Source organism: Pieris brassicae, chromosome 11, assembly GCF_905147105.1.
Source record: "Pieris brassicae chromosome 11, ilPieBrab1.1, whole genome shotgun sequence".
In the NCBI taxonomy this organism is placed as follows: domain Eukaryota; kingdom Metazoa; phylum Arthropoda; class Insecta; order Lepidoptera; family Pieridae; genus Pieris; species Pieris brassicae.
The window spans coordinates 8,132,069-8,144,770 of record NC_059675.1 but is presented as its reverse complement, the minus strand read 5'-3'; the positions used below and the strand labels follow the sequence as shown (position 1 = coordinate 8,144,770).

General features: G+C 33.0%; 1 protein-coding gene across 5 annotated transcripts in view; it reads right to left on the bottom strand.

Moving 5' to 3' along the window:
- The window catches only part of LOC123716752 (voltage-dependent calcium channel subunit alpha-2/delta-3), a 38,712-nt gene extending 26,259 nt beyond the window's left edge, over positions 1-12,453 (bottom strand). For all 5 annotated transcript variants that reach the window (XM_045672638.1, XM_045672639.1, XM_045672641.1 and 2 more), the window contains exons 1-3: positions 12,243-12,453; positions 8,707-8,788; positions 3,366-3,476 (exon numbers count right to left, since the gene is read on the bottom strand). In XM_045672638.1, the coding sequence (XP_045528594.1) occupies positions 3,366-3,476; positions 8,707-8,788; positions 12,243-12,322 (273 nt within the window). In that variant the 5' untranslated portion in view covers positions 12,323-12,453. The remainder of the gene's footprint in view (positions 1-3,365; positions 3,477-8,706; positions 8,789-12,242) is intronic.
- Between the last annotated feature and the right edge of the window lie 249 nt (positions 12,454-12,702).

Sequence of the window (12,702 nt, the reverse complement as noted above, 5' to 3'; positions counted from 1 at the left end):
AGCCATCCTACAAACAATGTTAGTACAGATACTAAAAAAAACCCTTAATAACTAAACTAAATTACAAACTGGATAGTTCAATATTGAGAAGTTATAATATCCAAGAGAAAGCTAAGGGGACGTCAAGTTAAAAGACAGATGGGCAGATGGTCTGCCGAAGAAATCTAGCAGATTTGCCCAAGATAGAACGGAATGGGTTAAAATACACAATACGAATGCCGTTCATGTAGTGTACTAGACACACACACTTGAAAAGTTATTCCTCTATCCTTATGTCAAACTTCCCTGTGTGTTCCTGTTTGAGTATCGTTATTATCAATGCAGATAGTATGTAACTCATTGCTATTTTTCAGAGACTCTATTAACAATTCAAACCTAATGATGATGAGATTCTTTGCCTGGAAAATCTCGCATCCGTGCTAAACGAAAAATGAAGCAATGCGAAGTAAACAAAACATGTTCTAACATACTCGAGGAAGCTTGACCGACTACTCGTGCAAGTACTAGTACCACCAGTAGTGCACAAAGGTCGATTAGTCGGCCAAAGTCATAGTCAGGACATCTCTAAATATTATATAATTTATAAACACGAATAAATAAGCTTTTTATTCTGAGGTTGTATATTAATAATTAATAGATCGTATATAATATTACGATTTTATGCGAACATTTTGTCTGTTTCATCACTTAGAAAGGAATTCTAACCACGTTTAAATACGTAAGAGAAAGCCTTTGAAAAGCGCTCTCATATATAGAATGTGAACATGTACTAGGAAGGTATACATGTCATATGCAATTGCGAGTATACTAGTATATAATATTTGTTAAATAAGTAATAATTACATAACTGCCTTTAATATAAATCCTTCCGTATATTCTAGACGTATAGGACCAAACAGATTTTTTTACTATTCGTATAGTTTAAGGACTGAAATTGTATGTTATCAAACTATAATACCAAGTTTTCATTATTGTACATAGAACCTTCTCGTATCTGTAGAGATGTTTGTACAATTATGTTTCTAGTAATTCCCCGTGATTTAACAATGGGTTGATTCGGTCGATGCGTATGATAATTAGCCTTCCCCATTAAATAAATGATGTTTCTGAGATTAGTGCATTCTCAAGAATCAAACAAACTCTTCATCATTATAACAATGAGTAAAGATGAATAAAAGGTCACTTACCAACGAACCGAGGCTCAACCTTTGAGACAATATCATATGTAAATTCATTACCCATTTTGTATAAAGAGATAGGAGAATATATTTTTGGTGCAATATTGAAAGATTAGAAACTTAAAACTGAAGTAAGACGGAAGATGTCTATCAAGAGTAATTCAATCCCTTTGGTTAATTGAATTCTGTAGTCCTTCAATACGTTGGAAGGGCTTGGCAATACTGAAAAACGTTTACAAAAAGGCGAATTGACTGAGAATGAGAACAGCAACGCTATAATTAATAAAACTTATATAGCTAAATTAAATAACGAAGAAACAGTATTTTGTGATCGAGTTTACATAGAACAAAACTGCTGCACTATTGGTATTCCAACGACATTATGGTTAAATTGCTTACTGCTAAGAAAATATCTGGTATGATAAGTAGATTCTCTACAAAACTTTTACCTGCTAATGATGTTTACTTTTTTTAGATTTGAATATTCTAACACATTGCAGTCCGTAACTAATGTTATATGTGTTTTGAAAGGAATTAATAAAAGGCAATTTAATAAAAAAATGCTTAAAGGACACAAAACATGGATCATCATCGTCGTAAATTTAAATTTACATTTAAATATACCATATATATGATGATCAATAATTACAAAAAGATTCCAAAACTACCACCACATTTTATATGTACCTCAGTAAAAAGAACATTCTAAGAAACTTTCGATAGTAATTAATAATATTATGTATTTTATATGTAATGCATATATTTTCATTTAGTAGTGACATTGAAAACATACGTTGGTGGGCCTCTAAAGTACAGCTTTTTCAAAGTCAAGAATATTGTGAAGTTTTTATCAAATTGAAAGTTGGGCGGAGAGCAGACGTAGTGGGATTAGTTCAAGATTCAAAGAATTCCAATAACAGGGTTCACAGACATGATCGCGAATATCGGCTAACGCTGAATATGTTAATGTAGAAAACTGTCTTTAAGAATTTCCTAACACTTAGCTTTGACCTCCATCTTCTTTTATTATCACTTGAGAAACATTTTTTCAATCAAACCCAAATCTTCGATACAAAAAATGTATAATAAAATTAGTATTACATTTTTATCAGTAACAACGGTAAGAGAACTAGGATTATTTCTATGAGATCAGAGTGGTATTTGACTTAATACATTAAATAGCACCGCAGTTGCAGCGTATTTATGTATATTTAGTACAGCAGATTTAGTGGTCTCTTAAAGTCCTTTGACGCGACTCAATCACAAAGAATTCAACGCAGTGAACTATGACTTATTAGATTTGTGATAAGAAAATTAAAAATCTCCCTACCATGCTTACACGGCGGAAATACTTAATTATAAGAACAAACATATGCCTCACAAACTTTGATTGTGGGCGTGTTACCTCTATCATATATCTACCACCTACGATTGTCTACGAAAGTGCTACGCCGCGCTGTAACGGCTACGCCTACACAGTGTAGTAATAATTGCACGGTATTAACTAATGGTATATTTCGAGAAGCAACGTGGACGGATTTGTGAATAATGTAACATATTTGATTTATTAAATAAATTATACAACATTTCTTCTAATTTTAATTACAGAATAGGAACAAATTTGATATTGGGAGAGAAATGTATGAATCATATTTTTTTCCATAACATTTATAATGTATTCAATAAAACATAAATGTGAACAATAGTGGATCAGGCAGGCACTTCCCTCGCTATCAAAGGATGCACTTCAACAAATCCGGGGATCAGATTATATTATATTTTACTATTTCTGCAGACGGAAGTCAAGAAAGTAGTAAGAGCCTCATCGCACTGTTGCGGATAACTGTGAGCTGTTTTATTTTTGAGCAAAACGATTTGTTTCATTCTTATAACAAAGGCTCCCTGTGGCTTGTATTTTTTCAGGCGAATTGCGCAACATGAGGAATGCTTTTTGTTTCAATAATAAAATGTTTGCTCAGAGCCTCCGTCTAGCCATGTTTTATTTGATGTAAATGAATATAAACCTTGTTATTTAACAAAGGAATTATATAACACAGAAACAAATATAATAAAAGCGCTTTAAATTTACAATTAATGTAGACTTGTCTACGTAAGTAGATCTTAGAGAGTATTTGACGTTTCCAAGATTCTCTTGAAAAAGCGAATAACAATAATATTTATGCATACCTTAACGGCGTTTATTTTGAAATCCATATGATTTTTTACTTCTGCAGCAAGCTCTCGCACAAGAAGAAGTCCGTCTTTCCGAACGACCTCCACGTTGTACTCATGGTATTTCTGAAAGCGGAAAAACAGTTTAAAACAAGAACTTTTGGCGTAATAATTCTTAAAATTAAATCTGAATATTTCATAACGAATAAAACAAAATAAGCATAGCATGACTTGTGTAAGTTGACTTAAACAGTACATCTGTGTTTCCGGCCATAATATCGAGTTATTGGCTCCATAGCAAGGGCCTGTCAAATTTAAAAATGGAACGTTCACGTCCGGAATTTGGCGGATGCTCGCTGCCAAATTATTGTTATTCTGTGAAGGCGCGCTTCGGGCGCGGTGTTATTGAATTTCGAGCTGTACCAATGACGGCTTTGTTGCTATCAAATTTAATAACATATACTTAGTAATACTGGTGTTAGGTGATTTTTGTTTTGAAATTGCTTCATTAACCTTTAAAGCATTAAAGTATCTTATAATTCATAAACACATATTTAATTATAAACATACATTTAATAAACTTCCTGCAACCAAACGTTAAAATGTAGTTGATTTCATGGAATATTAAATTGGCGAACGAGTATTTCACTACCGCCGGACCAGAGGGACACATTGCCTAACAAGGAACCTAAATTCAATTAAGGCTGTTAATTTAATCCACTTTATACGTCAACACCATCCTTACGTCTTGCTGATTGAATTCTGTTTTCAAGAGCTACCATAATTACTGCACACATTCAAACGTCCAAAACATTTTTATGTTAATTAATGTATTAATATAGCGATTATATATAAATAGACAAGATATTTTTGTTCTTAATCTTCCTTGTTGGAATATTATATATTGGTTAATTGTGATTCAGGAAGGGGAATGCAAGATGTGGGTCACGCTATATCACGGGTGAGTAATTAGCGATTATTAAGGACCACAGAAATAATATATAATTAATTAATATATAAATGCTATTGAGTAGTTTTATAAGATATAATTTTAAAAATTATAAACTTCTACAAGTATAACAACGTATTACTTACTCAACAATAAGTTTTCAAGTATTTTCCATGTAAGTATTTTGTTATATTTAAAAAGAACTTGAATCTTGTTAAAGTTTCACTTTTCGACTATATCTTTCGGATTAAAAAGTGACGTTTTAAAATTATTTGAATTTTCACTTTGCTGTCTCGATTCGTGTCAGTAGACACGGGGCGAATTGATTGGGCCTCGTATGTGTAACTTTGCGGCAAATAATAAATAAAAATGTGTGCGTGTACTAGTGTACACACATAAGAAGTGAAACTTCTTTATGTGTGTACATATTTATATTTAGTAAATTATTTTTGGAAAAATTATGTACTAAATGATTACAGAAATTAATACAATTATTTAATTTTACATTATTACTAGTATGATTATTACAGAATTTCATTAATTGTAATAGACTTATTACTATCATTGTTATGGTTATTATATATTTTTGTTATCAATGGCTTCGAATCTCTTCGAATCAACCGTGGTAGGGACACAAAAAAGATAGCGCGTAACGGAAAAATGTGATGCATAACTGAATAATGTGACGGTAAATCTTTTTACAACGCCGATAAAGAAGTTTCACTTCAAAAGTGGAAATGTTTTGTCACGATTTTTGAAGTAATCGTCCCCAGCTCACAAGTTACAGGGCTTCCCGCTTTAGCTCACCTTGAACGTTTCACGTTCTTTTACCGGCCATTTTAATTCTACTTCCACCGTTGAAGGAAGATTGACTTTGATTACTTTTCTATTATTTAAAAAAAATCATTCAAATAAATCATTTCAGATAAAGACCTATTTTGTCTGCAATTATTAGCAATTTTACATAATAATAATGACTGTAGGTCTGTATTAATTAAAACATTTTAATAAATGCTTATTTGTAAAAAAGTTATCACTTGGTTAAAATAAAAGACGAAACTATTCGCCGTCGTATGATTGTGATGGGTCATAAGCATCTCTTGGCCTATCACCAACATACGACAAGATTCGTCATCACGTCTACTTCTCACACCAATCACTCTATATCGGTCATTGTTTTATCTCCTTATTATTTTTAAAGATGACACATCTTTATTTAATTATTTAATCAATTGTTAAAGCCGTATTAGACGTTATCCTCTGATATGTTAGTTAAATAATATTAGAATTGCGGTTAGTCAACTAGCCTACATATTCCTATTGAGGTTTGCTTCGGTCTGAATAATCAGCTATACTATGCATTATACGTCTATTGACGCTTATTACCATGATAAATATGAAAAAAATAACTTAGAATATCTGACATAAATAATACTAAACGCCCTTACACGGCACGGCGGCTTTTTCTTCATAAAAAAATAGCTATTGTCCGTTGTAAAATAAGGAAGAATCAAAATTGTAATCTGTGTTCTCCCTATACTATATATAATAATGTGTGCTCTGGAATTTTATTCGTCTAAATAAATTCTCTGATAAAATATTCAGTGCCAAGTCAAGTTAAGAGTGACCTAAGACCGCGACTCGTGACCTGCACAATAACTCTTGAGTATTCTTTGAGCAGTTTCATGTATGAATAGGCTGTTAGAATTATGTTCTAAAGACCAAAGCCTCTTTAAACCTATTTAAAATGTCAACCTAGTTTTGACAAAAATAATAATATTTTGTAGAAACAAAAGTATAAAGAGAAATTTGCTTTTTAAGGTCTTAAAACTAAGTTTATTGCATGGAAATATTTTTTATTATATTGTAAGAATCCCTTTAAAGTAACATATGCTTTTAGGATTTGAGAATAATGAAAGATTTATGTATTGGATAAGAATGTATGCAATTACGATTCAAACTGCTTTTCATCGCGGCACCTATACCGAAATCCTCCGGTAAACTATTTCCTACGATCTAATAGCATTCACATTCCTACGTCCTTTCCCTAACTATCCCAATTAATCCAATAATTCCATTTTATTAAGCTACCTTTTTATGTACTGTAGAGTATACGTTTAACATGGTTATAAGTTTTATGATTTGCATCTTAATTAATATATTTCTTCATCCACGACTTGGTGATTCAGAAATAGAAATATTCAGAAAGGAATATTTTTAACCTTCAAATGTCCCTTATGGCGTTATGGGCCGTGGACTACCAGATAAGCACTCCCCCATCAACCCGTGGGTGTCCTAGAAGGTAACTAAGAGAACATACAATTGGGGAAAACGGGCAGCGTATTTACCCATTTAACCTCAACATAATACTGCGCTCGCCAACCCATTTGCCAAGCGTGGCGAGTGTCAAAACTTATCTCCCTAACATGAACAGTACAACAATGTTAATGCACCTCAGTAACCTGGCTACGTCAGCGGTCAGGGAACGGCGGGGTAGGATATGCTAAAAATCTGGCTTTCGATGACATTTTCTACTTTCAAGAATAGATATTTCCCAAGGTGCAATCAACATTCAATACAATTATAGTTAGATAGATCCAACTTCGAGAAGGAGACAATCGAAAAATCCACCTTAGATGGGTTAGCCTTCAGTAAATTGAAACGTGTCTGTTCCGAGATTTCGCTCTCTCAATGCTTTAAGTCAAAAGCTTAAACTGACACTTGGCGATAAAAAAGAGTGGCGGAGAGTGTCTTGACATTTATTTTCGCCCTACGCCCTTGATTTGGGAAATGTTTGTAGATCATCCTTTTTTTAATATTACCGTTCATAAGTGTTTATATATTATTAAATAAATTTTGATTTAATTGGACTAATTCATAAATATTGCAAATATTTATTAAAATGATTTCAATGGAGCCTTGATTCGGCCACAATGCAAACTACATTATACAATTTTCACATTTTAAATAATTTATTGATTTAATAAATACCTATCAATCTTTAATAAATATGAAAAGGTTTACGCTTTATAGAAGATGAAATAACTTCAAAAGTGGCAACTACATGATACTACATAAATTTCGACAGAGTTGTTGGAAGCACTTGGCACAAGACCACAATCTTCGGCAATCTGTATAGAAAGCCTACGCATTGTCCCTGCTATACGCCTAAAAGCAAGAGACAAGTAGCAATAAAGTAGGACACAGTCTTATTCACCATATATAGTAAGACGTTATCTTTAGATATTTTCTAGGGCTTCTTAATACAGCTATATTTAAAAGGAGGCTAAATTAAAAGGTTTCCTAAGAAGGTAATTACGCATTATTTTAGTAACAGCTATCGTCTCTGAATATTTTCTAAAATACTATTTTTTGTCTAGTACGTCGAATATGACCATTGCGTGGCGTGGATAGAGTTTAACCTAATTTTCCTCTCTTCTATTCTATTATCAAGGCTATATACACAGTTAGGTCAGTGTCTTTGTATAAAGTGGAGCAAGGTAGATAAAGCAATGGGAAACACCAATGCATGACTCACTATTCATAAATTAAATATAAATGTAAAAGTTTATATTTCTGTTTAATGTCGGTGCTACAGATAGTACAATTAAATATTGATATTTACTCCGATTTGTTGGGTTATATATCATATAAAATTGCGCTAATGCAATTTTTATTAATAGAAAAATTATAAGATTTGTACCAACAGCTAAGGGTAACAAGTTATAATCAATAAGTTCTAATACAAAAGTTTTCCGTAAAGAATATTGCTTTCAGAAATAGGACCCTAAAAGCATTTGCCATAATATAACCCCTGTGTAATTTAGCTATTGACATTTATTTTGTGTGCTGTAGCTTATCCATAGTTACGACGTAGACAAGAAAATGTAGCACGACTATGTGGTTGGCAGTAATAAAATAAAAGTTATTAACATTTAATAATACGGCTTAAGATCGTGTTTACAATGGCGGTTTGTGTTCGATTTCCAACATATTTTTTGGCATAGAAAACTTATGCTCGTGTGACTATGAAGAATAATTTCCGATCCCATTAAAATTTCTAACAAGGTTATGCCAATACTCATATTGCTATTTTTACTTGAAGGATTGAGATTGCTCAGCATATAAATGAAAGCCCTGTAACAAAAAGCTGTGGGTTCAGTGCCCAGTTACTAATATTGCATTCAAATGCTGTACTATCCACCCGGTATCCGATCCGACGGAATCCTCGTTGCCTGATACTGTAAGTAGGTCGCGGCCGCCCCTGACGCCCCTCTCCACAGGACGGAACCACGGTCAGGGCGGAATGCGAACTCGGTGCGTTTTTTAAAAGCACGCGTCCAACCGATCACCCGGTTAAAGTTTACTGAAGTAACTATCAAAGCGATAAATGCAAAAAGTACTTACATTTTGAATTTGATTCATTTTCGTGAAATGCCGCCCAAACTCCCACAGGTCCACGCCAAATTTTAACGCCCAGTTTTTGACTCTGTAACAAAAAATATTTTTATCCTTCATACGTTTAACGTATCGTAAAACCTGTGGTAATTTAATTTGATATCGTTTAAGATCTACGCAAAATATTTTGACTTCAAGTTATGTTGTTCTACCATTAAAATCTTGTTGTTCTATGCTATTATTAAGTATAAGATAATTTTATAATATATTATATGTATAAAATAAGCTTATATTAATATGCCATGATAGGAACTAAATAAAAGTGTAGATACTAATTACAGAAGCCATTACACAAATACGTTTAACTATTATGTCAGTGAGCTTATCGCGTGACCCCATTTTAAAAATACTAAATGTATTATGATTTATTTGAATATAAATAGCTGATATTATCGGAAAGAGCTTAGATTGCTATGTTCAAAGTTATTTATAAAAGTTTCTAGTAAGTTCTGGAATAATATACAAATTTAGGAAAAGAACATGATGTGAGTTACTGAAACACAAACTTTAACATCCACACTTTATTATCCTCAAGTATGCTATGTTGTTTAAAATATATTAAAATTTTCACTACATAAATGCATAGTTTTATCATACGAGAAAGTGTATTTAAAACAAAGATAAAAGTAAAATTTTAAACATTATAAACTTTTAACTATAAATTTCATTAATCTCAATATAACATTTCAACTAAAAATTAACCTCGCGTGCAATCTTTACCGTAACTCAATAGTTACCAGCTCACGGTTTTGTTGAAAAACAAAAGAAAGTTGGATTGTTGGAATCCGCTTTAAATATCTTGTTACTGTAATAGGTTTAACCCGAACTACGCTCGCTTAAGGACCGACCCGATTTACCCCTTACCTGATTTTACGAGCACCATATTGTTACAGAGAACCTGCAATATTTAACTTGCAAGCTGCATTTCATAAATATATTTGCAATTATAAACTTGGCTAATATGATTTGTATACAACTTTGGCTTCTAGAGAAAGAATTATTTTATATAAAATTTAATTAGCCACTCTATCGTAGTGTTCAAGTTCTATATTACGAATTCGCAACATGAAAAGGCGTAAAATATATATGAAACTAATCTTAATTATTTTAAACCCTCAAATAAGATTGTTATATTTAATGTGCCCAAAATAAACATACTAAGCGTCCACACGTTTTAAAATCATCGTAATTATATCAACCAATAACTACAATTTAAATTGTAAGCAAGGGAGGTAACCTTGAGGTCGAAGAACCAAGGGCTGCTTCATTATAAGCGATGATATTGGGTAATCGAGTCGATAGTGGTTGTTTTATTAATCAGGTTGCTGGCAGACGGGGTGTCAGACTCGCGCCCTTACGTAAGGCAGCGTCCGTAGTACGCCGCCGCCCGCCCAACCCGCGCCCGCTCTACCCGTACCCCTCTAGATCAATAACGAAGCCGCCTTTGACATGTGCCCCGCGTGCTCCTCCGCAAATATTTACGTTGTGGAAACAGATCATAACTAGTTTCATTTGCTCCGGTCTACCCCTACCGACAAATAAAAATCTTCTTAATTGCCACCGTTATTGCTTCATTTGTTATATATAGGTCTTTTAAATTTGCGTTACATCGCCAATTGTAGATTTAACATAGAACAGCTTTAACGATATTAGAATGTATAGTCTATCTTTTGCGTCCATAATTTAAGTCCATTATAATATAGTTTTAAAGTTTTACTTATGAATGTTGATTAGCTCGTACCCTTTACCAATAATAGGGAACATAAATTATTTAATGATATTATAATTTAACAAAAATAATAGACGAGTATGTAATGGAATAGCGTTATTTTTTTACATACCTACTGGAATATTATTTATTATATTAGTCGTTTTTTGTGCTCCTCCCAACTTTCGGCGCGGGAACCGCTTGTTTGTGGCCGGGGATTACATTTAATTCAAAATAAGTAATGAATAAAGATACATATAAATAATATGTTTAGTAAAAATACTATTTATTTTATACTTTCATTACTTTTGCTAAGAATATGTTGTCACTATATTAATTTATATTATACGATAAATTTAGTTATTTCATTAAATTTAAGATATGAAAAAGTCGTTCAATATAAACATTCCCTTCGGGTAGAAGTCTAAATAACGTAGTAATGAAATGAAATTTTTTTTTATAAATATTTTGGACCCTCAATATTTCGTTCAGTATTATTATTCACATTTAAAAGTTTATTTTTATAGACGCCAGAAAATTCGAGCTCCATATATAAAGTAACTTACAAAACCTAATACTGAAAGTTCTAATGAAGTGAGAGATAGAGTCGTTAAAATCAATATCAATTCCGCCATACATGAGTAGTGGTGTAATTGCACCAGCATAGTGTAATGTCAGTTGTCGCGCTGTAAAAAATAAATAATCCAAACCACAATGCAGTAGGTACGATTCAGCAATATGCAGTCGGGTCGTTGACTGACGCCTACGCTTCTCTAGTAAATTGTACTACATTTGCGCCCTTCAGTTTCTTCAATGTACTCGTATAATTTGTTAAGCAATGAAGGAATAGAGTATATCTTATTTGATTAATGGTATAATTTGGGTTATCATTTAAATAAATTCATGGCGTGCATAACACAATTGTCATGTCGACCAGTTTTATCGCTAGTGTCAAATACGGAATAATAAAAATAAAACAAAACAGTACCTATGCTAATCTCTGAATACATTAGTAATTTCTTAGTTTGCTACGAATACCGATGCGTTTATATTAATTTTATTTGTTTTTGACTATGTTTAGTCACTTACCTAACCTAGGGTGATTTTTTAGACCATTTTACATAGCAAATCAGGGTTCCTACCCTCTCAGTAAAGTTATTGACTCTAGTCATATGAATTATGCAGTTTTATAAAATATAGATTTTCGATCATTATCTTCCAGTAATACTTATCTTTTCTTGTCTTGAATACTAAATAATTTTCATTATTAATTATTACTCTCGCATGATAAAACGAATGAGATATGTTTGCTATCAAGTACTTTAATTATAATAAGTATTATCTAATCGATGACCTATCTTTATGTTTGCGTTTAAAACTACGCCAAACCATTCTCAATTAAACAAGTAGGTATAGATTGAACTGGAATATTATTTTACTAAATGTCTTACATGAGGACTAAAGAACCATGACGTGCTTTTCATGTCTTAAATTAAAGTAAACGTTACACACTCTATCGATTATTACAATTCCTAAGAATTTGTGTAGTAAAACATCGTTCATTATTTGGATTGCATAATTTGTACTGCAGAAGAAGATACTGGTTTAATATTTTGTTGTTCGTTTATCTTTGATTGAAGATCATAACTTGCAATATTGATTAAAATATAGTGCAAAACGAGTGAAACTTTATCTACTAAAGATATCATGAGTAGAAAAAAAGTTTATGTTATCTTAAATCAATTAATGTCAAAACCAATAGATGTAGGGTTCTTACTCATTATGGGGTATGTCTTCTAGCTGGTTGGCGAGCGCGGCCGCCAGAAGGCAGAGCAGCAGCAGCGGACGCCAAGACATGGTCGCTAGCAAAATCGTACTCCCCACATCACACGCGCAAACACCATTACTCTACATGGAACAACACCGTCGCACTGCACTGAGTTCCCAATACTATGTCTTGTGCTCGGGCACATAGACCATAGAGTACAGCCGTGGAACGTGGCGCGAATGAACCGCGGTGAGACGCCGCGCAACCCCCCCGCCCCGCCCAGCCGCAGTGACGCTGCGCGCGAATCATACGCCCAATAACGCAGCCTTATTATTGAGGTTTATATGATCATGCATAGGGTTGATGGTCAGAGGCGAAGGCTAATACGATACGATTACGCCGGGTAACATCATTAAGCGACCCTTGAAAACGCTCCCGCCTGCGGTCGATAAGAACGGTCCAATGAATG